The sequence below is a fragment of the Xyrauchen texanus genome, chromosome 11 (assembly GCF_025860055.1).
Source record: "Xyrauchen texanus isolate HMW12.3.18 chromosome 11, RBS_HiC_50CHRs, whole genome shotgun sequence".
NCBI lineage: Eukaryota > Metazoa > Chordata > Actinopteri > Cypriniformes > Catostomidae > Xyrauchen > Xyrauchen texanus.
Genome location: NC_068286.1, coordinates 5,564,016 through 5,584,051, shown reverse-complemented (window position 1 = coordinate 5,584,051; position 20,036 = coordinate 5,564,016). Strand labels below are relative to the sequence as shown.

The window sequence follows — 20,036 nt, the reverse complement described above, 5'->3', positions numbered from 1 at the left end:
TTGGGACTTGAGTCTGCGCAGTTGCGATTTCGGGACCAGACCTGCGCAGTAGTGAGCAGGAAGTAAATCTGCGAAATCAAGGCCCCGCCGAATCAATCGCAAGGACACGCCCCTGCACTTTTGACTTATGACGGTGTGAAATAATTAATTATAGAAATGTAGATATTAAATTTAAAGCTTCAATCTCCTCAGTCCTCCGAAGATCCCGAAAAAAAAAGTCAGTTGGTGCTTCAGTGACTACTTTGCGCAGAGAACCTGTCAATCACAGCTGTCAATCATGATGTCACAGCAGCGTTTTTATAGCATCAAATAACTAAAAACAAACTTATTTTGAAAACAAACACTTGAAATGACATCAACGTGATAGAAACGACAGTAAATGACAGAAACTATCTTTGGAAAAAAGATATGTGAAGAGTAATTTAATTGTTTAGTTGGTCTCACGTCCCATTGAATAACATGAGGAGGCGGGGTTTATGACCTATACTAGGACCAGGGGGTGATCGAGACGTTTTGGCTTCACTTTTGAGGGCTTGTGCGGCACACTTGGAAAAAAAAAACAAAGGAATAAATACTGGGCTATTTCTCTTCAAGAGTTTAGATCTCCATAAAGATCTCTTTATTGTCCTTCAGACTGGGTGCAAGTAATTCCAGGTTCATGCACATAATGCTCCTTCTGAGTACGAAACATCGGGTTAAGAGACAACTTAAGCTTCATCATGATTATTTTCAGCATTTATTTATTCGTTTATGGATCTCTTGATATAATCATTCTTTTAAAGGCACATTCGATTCATTAACATAATTTCCTTTCTGGCCAAATCACAAGCTTCAAAATTCAAAAGCAGGTTAAAGCACAACAATCATTTACTGCATATATTTAGTTTTCATTCTTAAAAAAAAAAGTTAGTTCTCCAAGTAACAGGTTTATCCCATTATAAGCATGAAAGGGTGTGTGGCATTAATGCTGTGAAGGCAAAATCGTTTCCTAGAGTCTTAACGTTTAAAGGTATAGTTCACCCTAAAATGACAATGTCCTGATTGTTTTAGACTTGTATGACTTTCATTCTTCCACAGAACACAAAGACATTTTAATAGAGAAATTAAGTCTGTTTGTCCAATTCAACTGAATGGTGACCACATTTTCAAGCTCCAAAAAGCACATAAATGCAGCACAAAAGTAATCCGTAAGACTCCAGTGGTTTAATCCATGACTTCAGAAGCAATCCTATCGGTTTTGGGTGAGAACAAACCGAATTATAACTCCTTTTTCACTGTACATCTTGCCATAGCAGTCTCTGGGCACGATCATGATTTCAAGCTTGATTACAGAGACTCTTCTGAAGACTTGGATTAAACCACTGGTGTCATATGGATTACTTTTATGTGCTATTTTTGAGCTTCACATTTTTGGTCTCATTTCACTTGCATTAAATGGACAAACAGACCTCATATTTCCATTAAAATACCTTCATTTGTGCTCCGCGGAAAAAGTCATACGAGTTTGAGACGAAATAAGAGTTATTATTTTAAGGTGAACTATTCCTTTAAGGGGACAACAGAACAATGTAAGGTATGATGGGCTTTGGGAAAAGATGGTTGCTATGGCAGCATGACATCGACCTTATGACCCTGTTATAATATTCAGTCTTCTGTGTCCACAATGGGACAACAGCAGCGATGTTATGTATGTTAATAGCTGTTGTGCTATGGTTGTGGATGTGTTCAATCAGGCAGCGGAACAGGATCTCACAGAGTCAAAACACATGGAAAACATGGCAGCATTGAATGAAAATAGGAAGGCAATGAAAATGTGTGTACTGTGTACATTTGAGGCATCTCACTTTCCATAATCACTGACAGCTTATGATGAGAAAGTTATGACTCTAGTCTGTCAATGCACTGAAACTTCTTCAATATCCGAAGAATTTAAGCGCGGTTGAGTCCAAAACTGACTCTCAAAGATGATTGTTTAGCACAAATGTTAATTTTCAGCACATAGACTGATGATAAACGTGTGAATGTACATGAGCTGGATCAAATAAAGGACTGACAGGAGAGATGATGACATGAACAATAAAACAAATAATGTGCGTGTGTGTTAGTTTTGTGTGCTGTTGCTGAACAGGTCTGTTCTGGCGAGTTTTGTCGGTGGCTCCAGAGACTCCTCCCCCAACACACCAGATTCGACAAGAACAGACATTTCCTGATCTTCATCGGTCTCATCGTCTTCCTCCTCTTCCTCATCTGCACACATTCACAGACACCAGTGTAAGGGCATAATGATAAGTGACAAATGATACCTGAACAGAAACATCATGCAATGCTTATAACGATAATGACGACATTTTTGTCTGTGAAAAGTACCTTTATCTGGGTCCATTGACCTCTGACCTCGGTTCAGACTGGCAAACTGAAACAACAAACGCAGAGTTAAAATCACAGTAAGATCATTTAGATCCAGCTTTGGATGAACACTTAACAATAAGGTTGTATTTATAATGTATTAACAACTGTGTTAACTAATAATAAAGAAATACTTTGCCCAAAATGAAAATTTTGGGTGAACTATTTACTCACCCTCATGCCATCCCAGATGTGGATGACTTTCTTATTTCTGCTGAACACAATTAAGATTTGTGACATATGTCCACTCTGTAGGTCCATACAATATAAGTGAATGGTGACCAACACTTTGAAACTCCATAAAAGCACATAAAAGCAGCATATAATTATCCGTATGACTCCAGTGGTTTAATCCATGTCATCCGAAGTGATATGATAGCTGTGCGTGAGAAACTAATCAATATTTAAGTCCTTTTTTACTATAAATCTCCACTTTCACATTTTTTTGGTGATTTGCATTCTATGTGTGCATCGCCACCTACTGGGTAGGGGGGAGAATTTATAGTAAAAATGGATTTAAATATTGATCTGTATCTCACTCACACTTATCATATTGATTTAGAAGATATAGATGTAACCACTAGAGCCTTATTAATTACTTTTATGCTGCCTTTGTGCTTTTTTGAGCTTCAAAGTTTTGGTCACCATTCACTTGCATTGTATGGACCTACAGAGCTGAGATATTCTCCTAAAAAAAATCTTAATTTGAGTTGTGCAGAAGAAAGAAAGTCATAAGCATCTGGGATGGCATGAGGGCGAGTAAAGTTGGAGAATTTTCATTTTTGAGTGAACTATCCCTTTAAATATTTAAATGAACATTAACTAAATAATCAGATTTTTGATTGTGTGTACCTCTCCCATGACAGCGATGGCCGTCTCTCCTTTGGCCTGTGCGACTCTGTGTTCGACCAGGTAATACATGTACTCATCATACAGCAGCCTGATCAGATGAAACGAGCCGAAACTGGCCGCACTGCGCAGAGTCAAATCTCTGATGACCATAGAACTACACCGAAACAACACACAGTGCACAATAAGACAATAGAGAATCACATGAATCGAGTTGAAATGATTATTTGAGTAGAAAGAGAGCACGACGTGATGCAGAGATGTGAAACATTATGTTTCTCTTTCTAAAGGCCCGGGTATCCTTTGTTTATTTGTGTTCCGGATCAGATCACGCCATTACACAGTGTACTCCTCTGACCGATGACGAAATTTGCGTCACGCATACAGTGCTCAGAGTATACAACATTTACTTTGGCCTTAAGATCTTCAGTGAACTTTCACTCATTATCACCTGTAGAAGCTCCATTTGAGCAGAAAGAGTTTGGCAGCTTTGGGGAATGCTGGGCTTTCGGTGTAGGGTTTCAGGACCTGTGAGACGACCCGGTCCAGCCATGCAGCCCATTGCTCCAGAGAGTTCTGCTGCTGTAGGGTGAGTTTAAAGTCCTGCTCCAACCGCTGCACCACACCATCTTCACAACCACATACCCATGATGCCTGCTCCTGAACACACACACAGAAAATGTAGATTTAGAAGAACCCCTATCGTTCACAAGCCATGTGGACTACTTTTGTGGTGTGTTTTTGTTTGTTGTCCTTTTTGGTGCTTCATTGAAAAATAAGTATGAAAAATAGTACTTGTGTTACCTGTACGTTGGTGAAGTCAACGCGGTTGAGGTCGCTGAGCATCTGTGTAATTTGAGCTGTGTTCTGCAGGACGGCGCGAGCTGCCTGAGCCAGATGATTGAGAGACGTGTAACGCCGTAGAGTCTGAGCAAACGCTCCTGCACATACAACCTAAACGCACACAGCACACGGTGTTCGCATCAGCACACAAAGAGAGTTCACATTTGAGCTATTCATAAGCAGTGTGTGTGTGTGTGTGTGTGTGTGTGTGTGTGTGTGTGTGTCTCACCTTGATGCGCACCATCTCCTCTGGGATGTTGATCATGGCATTGGTGAGCCAGTTCTCCAGACTCTTAGCATAGTTACGGATGGCTTGAGTTAAGGCACCTACAGAAGCAAAGAAAGAGACAAATTACAATCTAAGAAATGACAATCCAAGTGCCAATAAGGAAGCCAGTTTCAGTGTTCAACTATTGTACCACATTCTACTGAAGTAGAGTTGAATAACTGTATAGGTCTTTCAAGCTGTATAGTATAGAGCAGAAGCTGTGTGTAGAGCTACAGTAATGTGTGTAACTCACTAAGAATGGAGTTTACAGAGAGGTATATAGAGTTGTGTAGAGTTTTACAGAGTTTATATAAAGAAGTGTAGTTTATGTAGAGTTGTGTAAATCCTTGTAGATGGAGTTTATAAAAAGGTGTAGAGTTTGTGTGCAGCATAAATACAGAGTTTATTTAAAGTATTTATAATGTGTGTGTATATATATATATATATATATATATATATATGAGTAGTGTTGAGTTTGTGTAGAGTTGTGTAAATCATTGTGGATGGAGTTTATACAAAGGTGGATAGTGTTGTACAGTTATTATTGAGTTGTGTATAGTTTAAGCAGAGCTGTACAGAGTTTATATAATGTGTAGATTTGTACAGTTTATATAGAGAATTGTAGAGTTTGTGTAGAGCAGTACATAGTTTATATAAAGTTGTGCAGAGCTGTACAGTTCGTATTAAGTTGTGTTGACAAGCACAGGGTTAAGTTTAGCTGTGTAGAGCTGTCCAGTTTATATATAGTTGTGTAGAGCTTTACAGGGTTTATATAGAGTGGTGCAGTGTTTAAGTGGAGTTGTGTAAATCATTGCAGGTGGAGTTTATAAAGAGATGTGTAAAGTTGTACAGTTTATATAGAGATGTGTAGAGTTTGTGTAGAGCTATACAGAGTTTATATAGAGTGGTGTAGAATTTAAGTGGAGTTGTGTAAATCATTGCAGGTGGAGTTTATAAAGAGATGTGTAAAGTTGTACAGTTTATATAGAGATGTGTAGTGTTTGTGTAGAGCTGTACAGAGTTTATATAAAGTTGTGTGGAGCTGTAGAGAGCTTATAGAGTTGTGTGTATAGTTTAAGTGGAGTTGTATAAATCATTGTGAATGGAGTTCATAAAGAACTGTGTAGTTAAACCGTTTATACAGAGATGTGTAGAGTTTGTGTAGAGCTGAACAGTTTATAAAAGTTGTGAAGACTTTGTGAAGAACTTTACAGAGTATATATAGTAGTGTAGAGATTAATTAAAAGTTTTTTTTAACACATTGTGGGTGAAGTTTATAAAGAGGTGTGTAGAGTTGTGCAGTTTATACAGAGATGTGTAGAATTTGTGTAGAGCTGTACAGATTTTATATAAAGTTTAGTTTATGTACAGCTGTGTAAATCATTGTGGATGAAATTTATAGAGATGTGTAGAGTTGCACAGTTTCTATCGAGATGTGAGATCAAGCCGTAAATTGTATTTACAACCGTGAAAACTTTGTGTAGATCTTTATAGGAGTTTATAAATAATAGTGTAGAGTTTAAGTGGAGTTGTTTACAAATAATTGTATATAGAAGATCAGTTTATATAAAAATGTGTGGAGTTTATGTAGAGCCAAACAGAGTTTATATAAAGTTGTGAAGGGCTTTACAAAGTGTATATATAGTGTAGTGTATAGTTTATGTAGAGTTGTGTAAATCATTGTGGATGTTTATATGAAGGTGTACAGAGTTGAACAATTTGTATTGAGTTATGTAGAGCTGTAGAGTTTGTGTAGAGCAGCTATAGTTTATATTGAGTTGTGTTGAGTTGTACAGAATTTATAGTTGTGTAGAGTTTGTGTAGAGCTTTACGGAGTCTATATAGAGTAGTGTAGAGTTTATGTAGAGTTGTGTTGTATAGAGTTTATCCAGAGGTGTGTAGAGTTGTAGTTATAATATTGTGCAGAGATCTGCAGAGTTTATACAATGTTTTGTAGAGTCTGTGTAGACCTGTCCAGAGCTCTACAGTTTATTGAGTTGTGTAGAGTTTGTGTAGAGCTTTACGGAGTCTATATAGAGTAGTGTAGAGTTTATGTAGAGTTGTTGTTTTGTATGGAGTTTATCCAAAGGTGTGTAGAGTTGTAGTTTATAATATTGATTTGTGCAGAGATGTGCAGAGTTTATATAAAGTTGTGTAGCGTTTGTGTAGACCTGTCCAGAGCTCTACAGTTTATTGAGTTGTGTAGAGCTTTACGGAGTCTATATAGAGTAGTGTAGAGTAGTGTTGTTTTGTATGGAGTTTATCCAAAGGTGTGTAGAGTTGTAGTTTATAATATTGGTTTGTGCAGAGTTTATATAAATTTGTGTAGAGTTTGTGTAGACCTGTCCAGAGCTCTACAGTTTGAGTTGTGTAGAGATGTGCAGAGTTTATATAAAGTTGTACAGCTGTACAGGTAAAGTTGTGTAGAGTTGTGTGACTCACTGGGTATAGGTCTCAGGACATCAGGGATGAGCATCTCCACTAGGTTTTGGTACAGTATGTTGTCACATTCACGGGTCCAGCTCAGAACCGGCTCATATTTACACAACAGAACCAGAACTGACTTTGGCAAACGCTTCTCTGATTCATCATGACTGCACACACACACACACACACACACACACACACACACACACACACACACACACACAAAGGGGATTTTGAGCCAATGAGGCTTAACAACTCTAACACAACACATTTGTCTGTATTTGCTGATTGTGCAGGGGGGGTTATATTTGTATTTGTGTGTGAGTGAATCTCTCACAGGTCAAGCATGTCTGTGTCGCTGGTTTGTCCTTCGCTGAACCTCCAGAAACTCTTCCACAGTGTCTCCACAAGAGGAAACTGCAGGTTTACCAACACGTCCAGAATCGCCTACACACATTATACAACACCACACAAAAATAAGCACACATTTCACCTCTACAGAAGCGCCTCACACACACACTCACTCACCTCACAGTGCTCTCTGTAGAGAACCAGATAGGTGTGTATATGTTGTGGGAGGAGTCCTTCTGGTATAGAGTTATCCTCAATCTTCAGCCCAGAGAACTCCGGTAGACTCTGAGATGCATCTGAGGCACACATTTAAAGGGGTCATGACATGAGAAACCAAATTTGCCTTGATCTTTTGGTATATAAGAGGTCTTTGTATCATTAAAACGTCCTGCAAGTTTAATATTTTAAGACGTCCTCCCCATTCTAAACGAATCATTTATTTAATCAAGCTCAAAATACAGCTCGTTCTGGATTCATGGTTAGAAGTGACGTGACGGTTAGAAGTGACGTAACAGCGTTTGCATATGACCGCCTCCAGCACAAGATAACTACGCTTATAAGCGCAAGACAACTACGCTCATTTCAGTATCGCCGTCGCCTCACAAGTGTTCAGTCGATGGACAGCGAGCTCTGACAGAGACTACTTGTGCTCAGGAAAATTACGATGCCACACAGATGTGCTGTTCCTGGCTGTGGTCAAACAAAACCTCTGAATAAGCTGCCGAAAGATCCAGACGTCAGGGAAAAATGGATGCAGTTTATTTTTTGCGGACGTCCCAGTCACGGCAGTGTTAACTTAAGCGTTTGTTCTGTACATTTTAAGGATGACTGTTTTGAGAACAAATCTCAATATGATGCTGGCTTTGCCAGAAAACTGTTGCTCAAAGATAAGTCCGTGCCGACTATTCTGGGAACAACGACGACGCTAAACTGTAAGTAATCTATTTTAAACTTTAAACTACTTTTTAAAGCGCAATTTCATTCATTATGAATAATCACAGTGTTTTTACTTAGTTTACTTGCATATTGTTCTGGCTGGGAGCGTCAATAATTGATACATAGGCACTGACGTTAGCCAATCATAACAGTGGGCGTTAACACTGAAGTCTTAAATGGAAAACGCCCCCAAAACAGACTGTTTGAATCAGAGGATGAGAAACAGAGTGGGAAAAGGTCATAAATCACTAGATTTTAAAAGTTTTTCTTAAAAAAAAATATATAATTGCACCTAAGGAACATAATAATACAATAAAAAAAACCATGTCATGACCCCTTTAAACAAAGATCAGTATGAAGTTCTTATTTCCTATTCAAAATGATTTTCTGACACTTTGATTGACATCTACAGTATATTAAACTGTATGTGACTTCAGCTCATAATGGAAAACTTGTTTTTGTCTTACCCAAAAACTGCTGATACTGGAGAACCTGAGCACTGATGTCTGACAGCCCCACCCCCTGCTGCTGCCCCGCCCCCAGAGCCATCCCATTGGTCAATCCCTCCACCTTCTGCACAGGCTTTATCCTATCAAGAAACAGGGACTGTCATGATGACACTCACAAAACATGTTTAAGTAGTTATTTTACTCCAAAGCAGAGAGAAAAAAAGAAAAGAATTTGGGCATGACAATAGGCACATCACATTGTTCTCAATGGTGATTAGCGTGCACACACACACACACACACACACACACACCTGTGTTTCTGTGAGTAGGGTTGTTGTCTCAAGGCCAGGTGTTGCTGATCCTCCACCAGTCTGTGTAGAGGAGAGCTGTTCTTGATTCTCAGGCCATAGTAATGGTATTTAGAGTTCCCTCTGAAACACACACACACACACACACACACACACACACACACACACACACACACACACACACACACACACACACACACACACAGGTGTTTTAATATCAGCCCACTCTACCATACACACCTACACATGCACACACTCTTGATATAGATAAAGATCAATGATGTACACATCTGCTCAGTCAAAAATAGAAACCAAATGTCTGACAAAATGTTACGAGATACTTGTTGTGGCATGGTTAGGAGTTGCGCATGTTACTAGGACATATTTTGATTGTACCTGGTGCCGAGACGTCTGGTCCTGAGGCCCATGAACACAGAGCGGATGAGTTTGCCAAAGGAGGCGGCATTCACGGGCTCCAGCTTGGTCTGCTGGCAGTGCAGCTGGTAATGACAGTAGAGAGTGCAGCGAGGAAGACTAACACCTTCGGCTGTCTCGTAGTTATCCATCAACCACTGCACCTGTGACACACACAAAGACAAGGTGTTCTGAGGGGTTATTTACTGGTCCATATCAAAAGAGCCCACCCCCAGGTCTCTATGATACTCTGGATTCTGTGGGATGAGTCTATGGGTAGGAAACAGGCCGAATGAGATGAGCAAAATTAAATACACTCACAGTCGCAGGTGAGGCCCGTGTGTTGTGTGCGAAATTCTGGTTCACTCCACTAGCTCCTGCAAGCATATATCCACCCTGAATCACATAACTCCCCACTCCTCCAAGACTGACTCCACCTCCTGCCCCACCCACACCCAACGAGGACCCACCCGCTGCCATCGTTATCCCTGAAGTGCCATCTGAGAACATAGTGACCCCTCCTGTGCCCGCCCCTGTTGTCATAGACACAGCCTGAGTGGTGGCAGGGGACGTGACCTGTGATCCGGATGTGGGTGAGGTCTCATAGTAAGTGACAGAGGGCGTGGTCTGAGGGTAGAGGGAGGAGTCTGTGTATGGGTAACTACTGGAACGACTGAAACGGATTAACAAAATGGGGGAGAGAAAGAGTACATGTACAGAAATGTAAATGTTTTCTGGAATTAATAAGAGGGAAATGTACACAGAAGATGTGCGTGTGTGTGTGTGTGTGTGTGTGTCCTCACATTGTAGTATTGTTGTAGTTGGTGTCTCCCTCCACAAACTGACTGGAGTACACATGCTGGACAGGGACCTACAACACAAGTCACAGTTTAATTCAGTCAAGATATGAGGGTGAATCTAACTGACTAGCTTACCATACAGGGAAATGTTTGGAAAAAAGGCCGTTAGACAACAAATGTGTCTAAAATCGCTTTTCTGTTGTGCGAGAAGTGTAAAACTGCTGTGTGATGTCCGTCAAGGCATTTTGCTGCAGATGTTGCAGCTGATGGATTTGTATTACTATTATTAGTATTGAAATATTCTTAGGCTATTGCTTTAATGTTTTTACTGTGGTAGTTTAATGATTTATTTTAGTTACCAGACGCGCAAAAAGGCATAAATAAAACAATTCTTAAATATCGGTCCTGCATATCAGTTACGGGACATGTAAACAAAAATAATCAGTATTGTTATTGTTTAAAAAAAAATCTATAATCTATATCTATATCAGTCTATATTTAATTTAAAGCATTTTATTAAAGTTTTAGGTTTATATTGGGTGTCTTAAACTACTATGTACTAACATTAAAATACATACAATACTTAAGACGCTGACTATCACACCTGGAGTCGCGAGTTTGAATCCAGGGTGTGCTGAGTGACTCCAGCCAGGTCTCCTAAGCAACCAAATTGGCCCGGTTGCTAGGGAGGGTAGAGTCACATGGGGTAACCTCCTTGTGGTCGCTATAATGTGGTTCTCGCTCTCGGTGGGGCGGGTGGTGAGTTGTGCGTGGATGCGGCGGAGAGTAGTGTGAAGCCTCCACACGCACTAGGTCTCTGTGATAACGTGCTAAACAAGCCATGTTATAAGATGCGCGGATTGACCGTCTCAGAAGCGGAGGCAACTGAGATTCGTCCTCCGCCACCCGGATTAAGGCGAGTCACTACGTCACCACGAGGACTTAGAGCGCATTGGGAATTCCAAATTGGGGAGAAAAAGGGGAGAGTAAAAATTAATAATAAAATACATAAATACAATGTTCTGCAAAATTCTTACAAGATTCCCATTTTCCTCTACTGAGGTTGACGTACGGGTAGGTTTAGGAGTAGTGGTAGGGTTTATTAGGGTTAGGGGTAAGGTTTACAGTGTAACTACAAATGTAATTAAATGCTGGTATTTTAAATGTAAGTACATACTAAGTGCATTGCTTCAAATGCTTAAGTACACAGTAGTTAAAGACACCTAGTATAAAGTGGGACCAAGTTTTATGTTGATGTGTATCAGTATAATTCTCATTACCGATTAATGTATGTTATGTACCGATTTGAGGACAAAGACAATTTTACAAACGTCAATTTAGCAATTTCACATTAGATAATTAAATGTCATGTTCAAAATATTTAAAAACGTTAAATATCAAGTCATTAAAGATAACTTTTTTATTTGTTTATTTATTATTGTCATAAATTACCTGTAAAATGTACATATATTTGAGGTCGACCGATGGTGGATTTTGCTGATACCGATTACTAAGGTGGGGGCAAAGGCCGATAACCGATTAATCGGACAAAAGTTTTTCAAATTGGATTTATTGGATTGTCAATAATGAAAAAAAAAAAAACATATTCTTTCCTTGCTATGACGGGCAAAGACAAAGACTCCTAAACAAATTAAATCCCAGATGCAGTTTACTGTTCAACCAAAATCCCCAAAACAAGCAGGACAAATATGAATATATGGTGCATAATGCGGGACTTATAAGTATATACAAGCCCAAAACACACCAGGGAATCTTATTTTGAAATGAAGAAATGATGAAACAACTATTGGCAACAACCGCCATTGATTTTTACTGATATCGATAGTTCCAAAAAGCAACTATCGGCACCGATTAATCGGTAAAACCGATATATCAGTCTACCTCTGACATACTTTTCCACTAAAAACATTAACAAGTATCCTATTACAATAGTTGAATTGAAATGGCTACATACAAACAGTGTTGAAGTGTGTGTTCGTACCTCTGGTGTGATGTGCAGATTGCTGACCCCGAGTTGTCCACTTTGACTCTTGGTTGTGGCCTGCACCACTGACCTCTGCTGGACACAAATGAGCACCGTTTTACTGGCTCATCTCATGGTTTGAGACGTTCCCCCATAAAGGGTTCATAAATTACTAAAGTATTGTATTTTAGGATTTGGGACAGACTACAGAAATTATACTTAAAATATACCATATCTGAAATGAATGTACGTGAATGGGAAGTTTCCACAAGAATACATAAGCGCGCGTGTGTGTGTGTGTGCGTGTGTGTCGTTACCTGTGCTGTCTGCACCTGTTGCACTACCTGTGTGGGAACACTTGTCTGTCCAGTGGGAGGAGAATTAGAGTCTGACGCAGAGTCATTTGAGTGAAGAGAGCCCTCTATAGACAGACCAAGAGACAGAATAACATTTAAACATTGAATTACTAACATCCTCTAATTCTTCCAAAAGAGATTTGAAAAACTCTCAGATATTAAAGGAATCAGATAATGGAAAACAGGACATTTCTTGTTTGTTTGGTGCACTTTATACTACAGATAATTCCGGTCCAATTTGATCGGATTAGCAGTGTTCCAAAGGTGCTAATATATCATTTAATAGTACTGGAACGTTTCATGTTTGTCACTCCGCTTGTCTGTTTATTCATTAGAAGTCCAAGACTTGACCATGATTTGGCTTCTTTTGAAACTCATTCACATCATTAACTCAATTTCACATGTGAAGAGCTTGGCCAATCATAACAGAGGTTGTTTACACACAGCGTGACAGGAAGGACACATGCTTTGCTCAGTACAAAAACTACAGGATCAAAAACTCAAACCAAGAATGAAACCACTAACAAGCAACTGTCAAAATCAGCTCTATCTAAACCCTTTTCCCTTCAAATAAATGCCATACTTACGATACACCACATCCAGACTGTAGAGACAGCTACTGTAGAACATGCTCTGAACACACGCGTGAGGGACAGAGAGATGGACAGAGCGATTGTGCTTTATATTACACTGATAGTGAACGGCCTTGAACAACTAATCTCGACAGATGGGACAAGAAATCTTGGCTTCAGGTAAACACAGGTATCAGGTACAGAGAGATAGAAAGAGAGAAATCAGTTTAAAAGGAAAGGATGAGGACATGCACGGGTCACTTTTTCTGTGATTGTATTGTTATTTCTATTCTTTGCTAAATCTTTACCATCTAAAGTAACTCGATCTGTATTTCTCTGTATTTGTGTCTTTACCTCTCTGCATAATTAAATTGTTCTCTGATCTTTCCATCCATTGTGTCTTTAAACTCGTCTTTTCTACATGTGTTTGTCATTTTTGCAGTCGTCTTATTTCAGATGGCAGATGAAATAAGACGACTTAATGCAAATGTTCTTTTGCTTTCTGCTACTGAAAATTTCTGAAGAAAATGTGAGTAGTGATGAGTCACTACCACAATCCTAGGGTTTGTCGGAGGTTGCTAGGGTGTTCTAAGTTGTTGCTAGGGTGTGGCTATCCAGTTGCTATGGTGTTCTGGGTGATCGCTAGAGCATTGATATGCAGTTGCTATGGTGTTCTGGGTGATCCCTAGAGCATTGATATGCAGTTGCAAGGGTGTTCTTGATAGTTGCTATGGCATTTCTAGTGTGTTCTGAGTGATTATTGGCATGTTGCTATGTGGTTACTAGGATTTGTCGGAGGTTGCTAGGGTGTGGCTATGCAGTTGTTAGGGTGTTCTAAGTGGTTGTTAGGATGTGGCTATGCAGTTGTTAGGGTGTTCTGGGTGATCCATAGGGCATTGATATTCAGTTGCAAGGGTGTACTTTATATGTGCTATGGCATTGCTAGTGTGTTCTGAATGGTTATTGGCATGTTGATATGTGGTTACTAGGGTGCTGCTATGCGGTTGCCAGGGTGTTTTGGGTGCTTGCTAGGGCTTTGCTATGCAGTTGCTTGGAGTCCTGGGTGATTGTTAGCATGTTTCTATGCATTTGCTAGGGTGTTCTGGGTGGTTACAAGGGCATTGTTATGCAGTTGCTATAGTATTTTAGATGGTTCCTAAGGTGTTCTGAGTGGTTGTATGCATGTTGCTAGGGTGTTTTGGGTGGTTGCTAGGGCAGGGCAATGTAGTTGCTAGAGTGTTCTGGGTGATCGCTAAAGCATTAATATGCCATTGCTAGGGTGTTCTTGGTAGTGCTATGGCGTTGCAGTGCTGTTGCTTGGATGCTCGGAATAGTTGTTGGCATGTTGCTATGTGATTGTTAGGGTGTTACTATGCAGTTGCCAATGTGTTTGGAGTTGATGCTAGGGCTGTACTATGCAGTTACTAGGGTGTTCTGAGTGGTTGTCTGCATGATGGTATGTGGTTGCTACAGTGTTCTGGGTGATCGCTAAAGCATTAATATGCCATTGCTAGGGTGTTCTTGGTAGTGCTATGGCGTTGCAGTGCTGTTGCTTGGATGCTCGGAGTAGTTGTTGGCATGTTGCTATGTGGTTGCTAGGGTGTTACTATGCAGTTGCCAGTGTGTTTTGAGTTGATGCTGGGGCTGTGCTATGCAGTTGGTAGTGTGTTCTAGGTGGTTGCTAAGGGATTTTTAAGGGTATCATTATGCTGTGGCTAGCGTGTTCTGAGTGCATGTTTCTATGTGGTTACTAGGGTCTTGTGGGTGGTTGTTAGTGCATTGCTATGGCGTTCTAGGTGGTTGCCCGGGCACTGCTATGCTGTTGCATGGGTGTTCTGAGTGGTTGTTAGCATGTTGCTATGTGGTTGCTAGAGTGTTGTGGGTGGCTGCTAAGGCATTTCTATGCATTTGATACGGTGTTCTGGATGATTGCTAGGATGTTCTGGATGATTACTAGGGCATTGCTTTTCGGTTTCTAAGCCTTTAATATGCAGTTGCTAGGGTGTAATGGGGACTGCTAAGGTGTTACTTTGTGGTTGCTAGAGTGCTCTGGGTGGTTGCTAAGGCATTACTATGCAGTTGTTAAGGTGGTTGTTAGTATGTTTCTATGCAATTTCTAGGGTGTTCTAGATGGTTGCTATGGCATTTCTCTGAGATTGCTAGGGTGTTTTGAGTTGCTAGGGTGTTGTTGGCACATTGCTATGTGGTTGCTAGGGTGTTCTGGGTTGTTGCTGGGGTGTTACTATGTGTCTGCTAGGGTGTTGGCAGGGCATTGATATGTGGTTTCTAGGATGTTCGGTGCTACGTGGTTGCTAAGGGGTTGCCAGGGCATTGCTATGTGTTTACTAAAGTGTGCTGAGTGGTTGTTAACATGTTAGCGTATCATTCATGAAAAAAACCCTAACCCTAAATATGAACAATAGTATTAGTGATGTAAAAATGTTATATAAAATAAAAAAAATGTAAAGCACAAGTGACAATCCAATAAAACAGAATAATTTTCTAAATATTTAAATATCTAGACTTAACAACCCACACGTGGTCGCACAGAACTGTACTTCTAACCTATATCATCTTATTAACTATACAAAATTAATTATCGCTGCAACAGCAGATGTCCACACAAAAATACACACACATTTCTCCTGGACACTGAGTAAGCACTGCTGTTATAACAGCTGCCAATTAGAGCGTTAAAATATTCAGTCATCAGAAAAAAAGTGTAAGGGTAAGTGTGTTCAACAAAAGCCACAGGCAGTGTATGTTGGGAGTATGCAATGCATCTGTTTATTTCTAGGTCCTTCTATTCATGGAGAGTCCTAGAAAGTGTCAGGTGTCTAGTAGATCACATTGCACACTCACTCACACACCCACAGCATATAAACTGCTGGTCTGCTCACACAATGGTTGCAGGTTCGATCCAAAGTTGGAATGTATCTATATAGTTACAGATATCTCAACCCTGCTCCATTACCAATAAGTGTGTACGTGTACACTACAGAACAGAACCAAAGTGTGAACAAACTTGACTAAATGAATGTGGAAAATAGTCCAAAATAAAGAATGAGTAGTTGTGCCCAAACATTTCGACTGGTAACGTATCTTATCATGTATGTGCAATTCTGCATGTGATCTCACCAGTAACTGTCACCACTATAAACTGTGAGGTGCTCTGGCTGTTTCCTGGCGGGGAGGCGGAGCTTTGTACCTTTCCTGCGACATACTGTGCTGCTGTAGTGGCTCTCTGAGGAGGCGTGGCCAAAACAGCCTTCTTCTGACTTACAGAGGGCGTGGCTTGTGCTCTCGCGATGGCATCTGACTGTGAAGTTGCAGACCCCGGCGAGTTCTGTAAGTCGGGAAGAAACTGGGGTGTGGTGGTGGAAGGGGCTTTTTGCTTTGCTGACGATGATGTTGTAATGCTGCCCCCATGTGTTTGGGAGGGCTGAAGTTCCTCAGCAGAGTAGCCTGAAGTTGCCATCACGACAACAGCCAAAATCTCTCTGTAACCATGCAAGAAATAAAAACAAAAAGATTTACCAGCGGATATTTCTGGCTCTTAATATTTAAGATTGCATGAACTGCATTTGAACCTGTTGTTATGCCGAAAAAACCCAAACCTGTGCCAACACGTTTAGTTGTTTTGCAACTTTAAACAGCCTACAATTAAGGCCAAAGTATACTTTGGCTGCCGCGTTACAGAATGCTCCATGCACAGTTTGCGTGCCACAAATTTCGTCAAAAGCGTGGACTGTACGCGTGCGCCCCAGATTTTCTCGACACTCGAACAGTCCATGACTGTGCGCATCGTCAGCAAGAGAGAGTCTCTCTCTCTCTCTCTCTCTCTCTTGAACTGGTGCCTCCGGCTCACCTTTAGCTGTGTTCACACTGCCAGTGACACGCAGCGACAAAACAACCTCCATTCATTTTCAATGAGAGCTGGCAAATTCCGGCAATATGCGCAACGGCAACCTTTGGTGACCGGATGTGGGCATGTCCAGCGACGAGACAATGAAGAGTGACTTTCGGGAGCGACAGCCAATATGAGAGAAGATGGTAGAGCTCACGTGATCTTAATATTTTAATAATAATATTAATTGTAAAGAAACCGTGATGTTTAGACTCTCCATACACACCACTAGCGACCTAACCGCTAGCCACTGGCGACATGCAGCGACAAAGTAGCTGGCAGTGTGAGCGCAGCTTCAATCTCGCTCTCCCGCTGATCAGCTGATTCAGCGCCAGCCATGCATCATCAAGGCCCACCCATGCCCTCCTCCTCGTCACACTCCTCCCCTGCCCAATTCAGGCTGCGTTGCCGCCACTCACTAGATGGTTTGGTATGATTCGAAGTACATTTTAAAGACTGTTGTGTGTGTGAAAATCTCAGGAGATCAGCAGTTACAGAAATATTCAAACAAGCCCGTCTGGCACCAACAATCATGCCACACTCCAAATCACTGAGATCACATTTTTTCCCCATTCTGATGGTTGATGTGAACATTAACTGAAGCTCCTGACCCATATCTGCATGATTTTATCCACTGCTGCCACACGATTGGCTGAATAGATAATCACATGGATGATTTATTTTATAAAAGCACTTACATTAAATCTTATTTTTAAAACTAGTTAAAATGTATCATTTGAGCAGAAAAGTTTTTTAAATGGTCATTTACAGTCGTTTAAGGGTTTGTTGACAATACATCATCATGGCAATGAAGTTGTAAAATTGGCTGTAACTTTAAAAGGTTAGTAAGTGGTTTTATCACACTAAAATAATGTTTAAACACACATTGTTTATGTCTTATGGCTATACTTTTGAAACAGAGAATATTTTAACATTCAAAAATTGGCCTCCAAGATTTTTGGGACAAGTCAAAATCAATATTATGCCAAAAATGCTGTCGATTGAGCTTAACTTGTATTGAACTCTGAATATTCCTTTAATTAAACAACTCTTCTTCTTTTATAATCCCATTAAACACACTCTGAAATCCTGTGCAGTTAGGACCTTGCTAAACTTGTTTAACAGTTCTCACATTTTTCTTCAAATGAGGGAACTTGCCCTGTCTTGTGAGGACAGTTTGTGCCAGTTCTTAGATGATATTTCACAGTGAATCTAAACTGTATGCCATGATGTGTTAAGTAGTTTAAGAACAACTCACTTTATTAAATGTTGCAATAAAAAGACAATAATTGAAAGAGTCTGGAGGCACCCATACATTTTAAAATGATTTTAAATAATTATATATTTTTAAAACTTTAAATAATTACAAGTCCATTGAGGAAGTGGCAAGTCGCAGTTCGATTTTCAAATGTGCTGACAAACTCAAAATTCACATGCAAAATGCCCCAGAGCGTCTTGCTGAACATCATAATGACGTCATAATACAGTGTGAATCTTAAGTTTTAACTGGATATAGATAGACATATGTCAATCACGCCCCTAGTCCAGAATACGCCCCTTCCACTCCCTCCACACACGACACGGGAGCTGATCTGGCAAACATATGGCTGTTCGACGACTCGCTCCACAAACTTTTTAACCCTCTGAAACTACAACCCTAGAGTTTAATCCACCGAATGCCAACATTTTTACGTCGCCCGCGTTAAACAACCTCCAGTAAAACAGACAAAACAATAATGAGAGTACTTTTACAGACGAAAGTCACCATTTGACATTTGATCTCTTCTATTTCAGCCATCAAGTCAGTTAAACACTTCTGATGTTATGGTCAAAAGTGCAACACTCTCACGTTACAACACCCGCCATTTTGCAGCGCTCGCGCAAATGTGACATCGTCATAACAACCGCGAGCGCGTGTGAGCTGTAGCGCGTGATAATTGAGGAAATCGTGTCTAGCACACTTCAGCACTTGTTATAAGAAAATCGACATCATGTTGTGTAAAATAAAGTTGTTGTTTTCACCTTTCGCTTCTTGTTGAATGCTGTTAGTTTGGCGCGCAGTTATATTTTCTTAAACCTTTCAAATTGTTGTTGATTCTCGTTGCTGGGTTCTTGTCGCCACGACTACCGTGACTATGGCGCCTCGTCCTCACCGGGGCAACTGTTGCTACCCACCCGTTTAAACACCGCCCTCTTGCTTAACGGTGATTGGCTATATGTCACCAAGGGAAACGGTCCTGTTTGTTTCTTATTGGATGAGGTGTGCGTCTATAAATGTATTGAATTATTATTCGCTCACAGTTTCTGTCAGTCAAAATTCAGCATTACACAAGAAGTACACGCCCCATTTGAGCTCATTGATTGGACAACCTTTCAGCCAGTCAAACTCGAGCTCAAGTCAGAAAACATTTCCTTTCAACACGGAGTATAGATAGATAGATAGAAGAGAGTGAGCTGTGATAGATAGATAGATAGATAGATAGATAGATAGATAGATAGATAGATAGATAGATAGATAGATAGATAGATAGATAGATAGATAGATAGATAGATAGATAGATAGATAGATAGATAGATAGATAGATAGATAGATAGATAGATAGATAGATAGATAGATAGATAGATAGATAGATAGATAGATAGATAGATAGATAGATAGATAGATAGATAGATAGATAGATAGATAGATAGATAGATAGATAGATAGATAGATAGATAGATAGATAGATAGATAGATAGATAGATAGATAGATAGATAGATAGATAGATAGATAGATAGATAGATAGATAGATAGATAGATAGATAGATAGATAGATAGATAGATAGATAGATAGATAGATAGATAGATAGATAGATAGATAGATAGATAGATAGATAGATAGATAGATAGATAGATAGATAGATAGATAGATAGATAGATAGATAGATAGATAGATAGATAGATAGATAGATAGATAGATAGATAGATAGATAGATAGATAGATAGATAGATAGATAGATAGATAGATAGATAGATAGATAGATAGATAGATAGATAGATAGATAGATAGATAGATAGATAGATAGATAGATAGATAGATAGATAGATAGATAGATAGATAGATAGATAGATAGATAGATAGATAGATAGATAGATAGATAGATAGAAAGAAAGAAAAGAGTGAG

The 20,036-nt window shown here is 39.8% G+C and overlaps 2 protein-coding genes across 4 annotated transcripts in view; one reads left to right on the top strand and one right to left on the bottom strand.

Moving 5' to 3' along the window:
* LOC127651300 (transportin-2) overlaps window positions 1-20,036 on the top strand; it is a 76,838-nt gene that overhangs the window by 31,528 nt on the left and 25,274 nt on the right. The window lies entirely within an intron of this gene.
* Window positions 587-19,039, bottom strand: LOC127651301 (MHC class II regulatory factor RFX1-like). 3 transcript variants are annotated; one of them, XM_052137081.1, is made up of 18 exons: window positions 18,893-19,039; window positions 16,102-16,463; window positions 12,353-12,456; window positions 12,054-12,131; window positions 10,055-10,122; window positions 9,573-9,924; window positions 9,234-9,415; window positions 8,841-8,960; window positions 8,548-8,669; window positions 7,322-7,440; window positions 7,131-7,240; window positions 6,809-6,960; window positions 4,328-4,425; window positions 4,060-4,209; window positions 3,707-3,915; window positions 3,259-3,412; window positions 2,368-2,413; window positions 587-2,247 (listed from the first exon to the last, which is right to left on the bottom strand). In XM_052137081.1, exons 2-18 carry the CDS (start codon window positions 16,439-16,441, stop codon window positions 2,102-2,104), a joined length of 2,550 nt encoding a protein of 849 aa, XP_051993041.1. In that variant the 5' UTR covers window positions 16,442-16,463; window positions 18,893-19,039; the 3' UTR covers window positions 587-2,101. The 3 variants fall into 3 exon arrangements, with proteins under 3 accessions (XP_051993041.1, XP_051993043.1, XP_051993042.1); XM_052137083.1 differs by having other exon boundaries at window positions 12,054-12,128; XM_052137082.1 differs by lacking the exon at window positions 18,893-19,039 and adding an exon at window positions 18,636-18,754.

Bases quoted from the DNA above. Each gene is read 5' to 3' on its own strand.
- LOC127651301 (XM_052137081.1), bottom strand. From the start codon at position 16,441: ATGGCAACTTCAGGCTACTCTGCTGAGGAACTTCAGCCCTCCCAAACA. The intron at 3,413-3,706 runs GTGATAATGAGT...GTTTCGGTGTAG, and splicing joins CTCAAATGGAGCTTCTACAG to TTCTATGGTCATCAGAGATT. The intron at 2,248-2,367 runs GTACTTTTCACA...GAATGTGTGCAG, and splicing joins GTCAATGGACCCAGATAAAG to ATGAGGAAGAGGAGGAAGAC.